The 8077-nt window shown below is 46.7% G+C and overlaps 1 protein-coding gene across 1 annotated transcript; it reads left to right on the top strand.

The window, feature by feature from the left end:
- The first annotated feature begins 2641 nt into the window (after nt 1-2641).
- Nucleotides 2642-6942, top strand: LOC117862781 (uncharacterized). Its single transcript, XM_034746306.2, has 10 exons — nt 2642-2912; nt 3565-3621; nt 3798-3899; nt 4258-4334; nt 4429-4552; nt 4792-4856; nt 5418-5487; nt 6095-6170; nt 6265-6361; nt 6435-6942. The coding sequence occupies exons 1-10, from the start codon at nt 2858-2860 to the stop codon at nt 6561-6563; spliced, it is 852 nt and encodes a 283-aa protein (XP_034602197.1). The 5' UTR covers nt 2642-2857; the 3' UTR covers nt 6564-6942.
- The last annotated feature ends 1135 nt before the right edge of the window (nt 6943-8077 follow it).

Here is an 8077-nt window from a genome sequence, read left to right on the forward strand (position 1 = left end):
ACCCACAACGGCAAGGAAGGAGAGACGCGGCTCCTTTTAAATTTGGCCTCCTTTTTCATCTTCGTTTTTTAATCCGGTTCCGTCCGGCGATACGATGGATCCGGTTCCTCACGTATACTGTATATATGCTGGTACGGCTGCAGCTTTCAGCTGGCCGTGACCTCATTGGCTCTCAGCTCCGCTGCTCGTAGCTAGTGCGCCTCATGATGCAGGATAGAATACTAGGAGCTGATGAGTACTTTTTTGGGTGTTTGATACTAGGTGCTAAACTTTAGCAGTGTCACATCGAATGTTCGGATGCTAATTAGGAGGACTAAATATGAACTAATTATAAAACTAATTGCAGAACACCTGTGCTAATTCACGAGACAAATCTATTAAGCCTAATTAATCCATCATTAGCAAATGGTTACTGTAGCACCACATTGTCAAATCATGGACTAATTAGACTTAATAGATTCATCTCGCGAATTAGACTCCATCCGTGCAATTAGTTTGTAATTAGCCTATGTTTAATACTCCTAATTAGCATCCAAACATCCGATGTGGCAGGTGCTAAACTTTAGCGGGGTATCCAAACGGGGCCTTAGATCTTTTCGTTTTTGGGAAGTCGATCAGCATTCAGCAGCAGCGTTCTTTTGAAATGGCAGTGAGCAGGCCTGCTATTGGGAGGTACGGGCAAATCCACTATTGTTCACACCTAAATCCAAATAATTATTATCCACTCCTTACCTTCCTCAATCCCACCCATATCCAATGGATAATTAACTTTGTACTATACATATCTAATTGATTAATCATACCTTCTCTATACCCTACTCTTCCCATTTCAAATGGGTATATAATTTTCTATCCATATCTTTTTCATTTAAAATCGGTGTAGATTTGAGGAGAGGATATAGGTATCCAGTAGCAGGCCTTACAGTCAGATAGCTACGCTATGTGCTCCGTCCACCAGCGATCCAAGTGCCAAGCGACGACTAACAACAACTAAAAAGTTTCTGCACTGTACGTGTTGTGCACGGATCGGAGGGCGGGAGGAGAGCAAAGCGACACCCACCAGTGACCAGCCTGAGTTAGGATGTCGAAATCACGGGGGCAGAAGTAGCCTGAGGCGCCGGTAATCCAGATGCTAGCTCCTAAGATCAGTCTCACCGGAAGTTTTATAGGAAGTTTTATGGGCGTTAAATTTCATATCATATCAGTAATTTTACTGACTTAGCAAGATCTTTATAAGGATAGAGAAGGTAGAATTTCATCATATGAGAGTAGTTTTATCCTCATAACACTCAACTAGTATGGTTATTTAGTTTCTAGTGTTAGTAACAGTGCAATGAAATTATGCACCGAGATTGGCTAATCCGAGGCTGGCTAATCCGGACGCTCCAAAGTGGAGGCGCTCGTGCGGCACAGCTGGATGCGTCCACTCACGGTCGTCCATGGACCCGCGCGAGCGTCGACATCATTGATCCTGATGGAGTGAAGGTGATGGTTCAGCAATCCAGTCCCACGGCGAAGAGGGACGGGACCAGACAAGCTAGGAGTACTGAGCTGCCGCTGCTGGGTCCGTTGCCGTGGTGCTCGCTGACGTCGTCCCGGCCGCCTTCCCGCTGGCGGGCGGGCGGCGGCAGCTCCACAGGCCGGCCGGCGCACGCCGCACTAGCCGCTAGCCCGCTAGCTAGCTGGTACAGTAGCTGCCACTGCCCTGCGGCTGCCATGCCCATCTCCACGCGCGTAGGACGACGCTCTTGCGCGCTGTCTACTACCCGGTGGCGTTTAGCGTGCTTTGCGGCTATTGTGTTTTCTACCTGCCCCGGCCGGCCAGCCGCACCCAGCTAGCCGTGTCCTTTCCTTTCGTCTGGTCGCGTGCGGACACAGGCGCGCGCACGACCGCGCCGTGGCACGCACGCGCCATCAAGCCATGCCCCCTGCGGGCTGGCGCCCTGCCTGCCTGGTCCGCCCCGCGGCCCCGTGCGCGCGATACATCCACGGCCCCGGGTCGGTCGCATATGCCGTGCGCGAGCGCACGCCGCACGGGCTCGCGGCGGTCCTCGCATGGCAGCGACCGTTCCGATTCCCCGAGTCACAAGCTGCACCTGAAACTGCAAGGGAAGCCGTTGTTTCTTGTTCTTGACCGAACAAACGGGACCATTAAACAGTGGCCCAGCCGAAACACTGGACGAATGACTTCTCAATAGTCCCCAATACCCAGTTCGGCGCTTGTCAATGTCAAGCCGCATGTCGTTGTGTCATGTCTAGCGACAAGAACATGAGCCACCTACGTTCAGTACTGGCGTGCGAGAGATCGAGGCTTGTGATAAAAGATTTTTTTGGCGAGTGATAAAACGAAAATGGGAAGTCTTCCAATCTAAAACCTCTGCGTTAATGGGAGGAAGGTCACCACGAAGCGCTTGTTTTTTTTTCTTTGTTTTTTTTTGGGAGGACTGAGTGAGTGTGATGCGCAATGAAGAAACCTCTGCGTGCACGTAAGTAAGGCCCAAGGTTGTGACGCCTATGGCCCATATGGGATGGAAGTCATACCCTAAAGAAGTTGGGCCAATATGGGCCCCTCGTCCGGAAAAACCATCTGCTCGGCTCGATCCAATCTCGCAGACGAACGAATACACAGCGACGAAAAGGGGAAGAAAAAGCAGCGGCATCCCGCGGTTGCCCCGGCCGGTGAGGCGCCAAAACCCTACGACTACGGCCACTGACTTCCCGCGCGCGCCCCACATCGTCCCTGCTCGTTCCCCATTCCCCATCCCCTTCCCTGCGGCGGACCCAGCCGAAGCAGGCCCAACGTCCAGCGGCGGCGGCACCACCGGCGAAGTCCGAGGAGGCAGATCGGCCTACTCCGATGACGTCGTGGCACGACGGCTTGGCGGCGCCGCCGCGCGTCCTCATTTCCCCACGTGAGCACACACCCGCACCCCAGACCTCTTAAATCCTGCCAGATTGTGCTTTACTGCCTAGTCCGAGCTAGGGATTTTGGCTTTGGGATTAGTACTTGGCAGAACATAGGTCTATCTACTGATTCTACTGTTCTGGATTCGGGGCATTTAGGCTTTTGCAGCACTATGCTGTTAGCTTGAAGTCCGATTAAACGTCAGGTGGCTGCAAATCTGTTCGCCCAGCGAAAAGTCTAACTCCTAACTGAAGTCACCTTTGTGCTTGAGGCTTGATTTTGATTGTTTAAGTCAATTTGCTCCGGTCAGACCTACAATTGGTATTCGGCACTGCTAGCGTCCGGACGTTCGATGAGAATTTTTTCATCGGACGCTCCGTTGCAACATCAAAACAAAACATTTGCAACATCGAAAATCTATAATTGCACCATTGAAAAATATGCGAAAAAATGACTACATCGTTCGACTATAGGATAGAAAATTCCTGCCGCAACATGAATACTATGTTTCATGCAACATTCAGTGTGAAACATGCAGAAATGATAGTTGCAACATTGATGCTTAACTATTGCAACATATGTTGAGCCGTCCGATTTTTTTAAGATTTCGGACGTCAGTTCTGTAGCATTACCGATTGGTATTCTTTTGTACCTTGCAGGTCCTTCTGATGCCAGCGCTCAAGGAAATGTTCTGTCACTTCGCCATCCAAGATCAGGTACACCAGCGCCTGCCTGGCTAATGCTTTCCGGAATGGATTTTTTATCACCGGAAATTTAGAAAAATGCGAGATGATTCTTTTGGAATGTGATAGCCTTGTTGGCACTTAGGAAAAGTCCCCATCCTTGCAATTGATCAACAGCTTGCATTGACCTTTGTCTTGTCATGAATCAGGAGATGAAACAGGGTATCTGTTTATCGATGGTCAACTTCAAGAAATCAATTGGTTTAAGGAGCGTTACGGTGCTTGGTTCTTGGGCGACTATGTTTGCGAAGGTATATACAATCGTAAACTAGCTACACATTTTACCATCACTGCTCAAATGCATGGATTTCTTCCTCCCATGTTAATTGTGCCTCCTATTATCATTGTGTAACCAATGAATAGTCGTTGCTTCCATGCCACTTCAAACAAGCCGGTTAATTTTGTTGAATAGTTAATTCAGATACTGCTCACTAGCTTAGCTCTCTCTCTAAGAAAAGGAACATACCAAAATAGTGAGATGACATTTTTCTACCATCAACGATGCATCAACATACTGAGTGCCGAGTTTTATAATCTGCTCGAAAAAATTGTTTCATAACACATACTTCAGTGCCTAACTTTGGTGTCCGATCATGCTTCTCCTTATAGATGGTGGCCTCTATTATTGCACCCCTGTTGATCCTATCTTCATTTTCCTACCAACTTTCGAAGCTGCACGTATGTCGGTATGCTCAATTGACGAAAAAAAAGTTCTGGAACATGGTTTTTGTTCAACCTAAACCCTATTACTTTACATCCACTCACCTTATTGTGCTGCAGAACGGGAAGGATCCAGGAAAATTCAGACAACTGGATGAAATATTGTATGTTGAGGGATATCCTGGATATCAGCAGCTAATGAGTGTAGTTGGTCACCATATGGAATTGGTTTGTGAAGTAAAAGGTAGATGTTTAAACGTTTCATTGTAATATACCGTGCTAAGCTGCTGCCACATTGTAAGCACTAGAGTAATAGACTTCCTTGCATCCTGGTAACTGTTCGATTTCTGGATTGAGTTAATTGATGATTTTAGTTGCATTGTAACTGTCAATCCATCCTGCACTATATGGTATGACTTCTTTCTATAGTGGCAAATAGTTTTACAGAATTAGTTATTCACATGGATATTACCTTTGTTGCAGAAGTGGCTAACATGAAGTTCTTTAGGCTGGATGACTCCAAGGTCTTATCTTGGTTGTGTTGTAAGGTAGCCTTTTACTGTCCTTACTCTTGTTTACTCAGTTTGATGGCGACATATTCTCTCTGTGCTTATCATTATAAGAAACTAGACTACTTTTGTTTTACTTATGTTTACTACTGTACATAAACAATGATATAACCTTTAGACTGCAGCTAGGCGATGAGATGTATGCTGATTTACAAAAAAAAAAATAGAAATATTTTGTTCTGATAATTAGAATGCCTTGCCTGTTTTGTCTTTTCACCCCATTTTTCTTTTGAGGGATATAAATGCCATGTTCTAACCTACCATTAAGCATACCAACTGAGACTTTTAGTGGGCTGAATCATATTGATTCTCTGGACTCTTTTACAATTTTGTTTTGGTTATATGAAATGTTGATTGTGAATGAAACAATGGCATTTTCACTTTGGTCTGAATAGGGTCTTCAAAGGAATGAATCCTGAAAGAGACTCTAAGTTGTGTAGTACATCTTTGTTGTGCACAGCATTCATATGTGAGTCTTAAATCATATTTATTTCCTTCTCACTGTTTTGAACTGCCAATATATCTTTGAATCTCTTGCAGGTATGCAACCTAAAAGAGGTCTTTCCCAAGTTGGGTAAAAATTATGCTGCTCAAGAAGAAAAGGAACAATGTATGTCCCTGTATCTTCAGTTTATTAAGTATATAATACGTGGGTGGTGTAGTATGGAAAGAAGTAGCTAGTGGTTGTTTACTGTTTATTTTTCTTCTGGGATTTTTTACCATCACACATGCGCATCTAACCAAACCGTTGAACAGTTGTGTAACTCAATTTTGTAGCATAACTGTTTGTGTAGTACCATTGATGCTTTATGCCCTAGTGCATCATTCAATCTGAAATGCCTTAAACCAAGCCAACTGTTTTTTTAAAATGGTTTGGTTGAATGTAACAATGCTCGGTAATTGGGACTAATGCCTGGTGCTGATCTTAAAAAAAATGGTACTAAGGATGGACCTTGATTTCTGATCTCAAGAGAGAAAAAGGTGCTTAATTTATTATCTCAAAAGGGAAAAGAGATACAAAATAGACATTTTATTGTTGTAGTTATGCTTTAGATCACTTGACTTTGTTAGTGCGGTTGCTTATTAGAGACTTGACTGGGCTTTGTGCCTGTAGCCTGGCACTGGCAGTGTATGAAGCAGAAGAGCGCATAGAGATGCCCTGAATATGTGGGTGCACAAATGTTCTGACAGAGGTGCTTCTATTATTTCCTCTACAGTGAAGGAGGCTGTCCAAATGATCCGTGAATATCTGAAGGACGAACCATGGCTAACATTGCTCTGCAAGAAGCTGCAGTAAAACTTCATCCACTCTTAGATTTAAGTTTAAGATGGCAGTATTTCTCTGCTTGTCTATGCTCAAGCTCCAAAAAAATCCATTTGGTTGCAGGCTGGATATGAATGAGATCATCAAAGATACAACAACCAAAACTAGTGAAGCTTCATTTTACGCAGACAGTTCTCCCGCACCTGCTTGCCCCTCTGAGGTGAGCTCCCTGAGAACGTTTCAGCTTTTCTTAGTGGCCATAACTTCTAAACTCTTGTAATGTGCCTGTACAGAGTAAGGTGGCGAATGGTAGTGCCAAGTCAAGCAAAGGGCGGCCGGTGAAGAAGCCAAAGACGGAGGTAGGATCCAAGAACATCAAAGACATGTTCCGAAGGGTCACAAGGAGTGGATCAGGATCATGATGCCTCCCCTGTAACCTGGGTGTGACAGACGCCTCACGTGGCAATTGATCTCTTTGGAGCTGCGAAATTATCTCCAAAATTGGATTTGCTGACATGTGAAATCTATGTCAGCTCAGCAACCCCTTGTGAAATCTATTTATTTGATCAATTGAGGTCCAGAGTGACTTGTGCTGCTGAACGACTGGCGATAGATTGGCATTGTAGCGTCCATATGATGATTCGGTAGTGGAGCATGCTAGTGTACAACCCTCTGGGTTGTATAATGTATTTGTATCGCAATTCTTTGTAATGCGGGTGTTTTATGAGTTATCTGAACTGATCTGTAAGCTTTTCAATTGAAGGTGGACAGAGATGACATGTCCTCTGGAGCCTTTTGCCACTTTCCTTTGAGCCTAATTATAGATAAATTGCCACTGTCTCTCCAGTTCAGCTACTCGTGAGCGTGTGGCTGTGAAGTGCACGTTCGTGCGTCAAACTGCTATGGCTGCCTAACTCATTTTACTCATATAGCATTAGTCACTGGCCATTGCTAATCCATGGCCAACAAACACCTAAACTTGGCAAGCATCACCTAAACCTGGCATCCTTCAAGCTCCAACCCGTCCCATCTAGTCCAGCCCAAGCCTCCTAGGGTCCGTTTGGTAGCCTGGACGGAGGTTGGGCAAGGCCCAGTTAGTGCAACCAGCTGTGTTTGCTAGCTTGGACGGCCTCCCGGGTCAGACCTGCGCGGTGCAAAAACGACCCGCCAACCTGCACCGCGTGGAACGCCAAAACCGGCCGTTTCAAGCGGTGCAGGCTCGCGCAAGTGCGTGTAATGCATGCGGAGGGAAGGGCAGGAGACGGCGGGCCTTTGGCGCCAGAAATTGGCTAGGTAGAGTTACCTCCCGCCGGTATATAGTAGTGGTCTCCCGACCACCTCGCCTCTTCTCCCTAAGATGCACCGCCTCCACTCGCGACTCCTCCGTTCTTCTCTCTCTCGTTCCCACTCGACTCCTCCTCTCCTCTCCTCTCATCCCGACGAGTTAGGGCGAAGGCGACAGCGCGACTGGTGGTGGGGCAACTAATCCGAAGGCGTCCGTGGTCGCCTTCATCGGCAGGTGCGGGGTCATCATCCTCGGCGATCGCGGGTACTTCTTCACCGGTGACTGCCGGGTCTTCGTCAGCAACGTACACTGGATATGTTCTTCGTCCTCGTCACCGAGCAGATCTGCTACCTCTTCATCCTCGGTCGCTTCAACAACCTCTTCATCCCGGCGTGACCTGCTTGTTCCTCTCCTCCGAGCAAATCTGTCTCGTTTAGTTGCTGTTCGAGTCCTCCCTCGGGTCCTCCGCCGGCACGCGCTACTTCCTCGGTTTCCCCACGACGATTGTCTTCGTCTTCGTCTTCGCCGAGGTATGTCCCGGTTCTGCTCCGCTCATGTCCTTAGGGTGTATTTTGCTCTTGTATTCGATGGGATTGGATCTCCTATGATAGAGTTTTGCTACTGTTATTCATTCTGTTCAATTTTATTTCA

Source organism: Setaria viridis, chromosome 7 (assembly GCF_005286985.2).
Source record: "Setaria viridis chromosome 7, Setaria_viridis_v4.0, whole genome shotgun sequence".
In the NCBI taxonomy this organism is placed as follows: domain Eukaryota; kingdom Viridiplantae; phylum Streptophyta; class Magnoliopsida; order Poales; family Poaceae; genus Setaria; species Setaria viridis.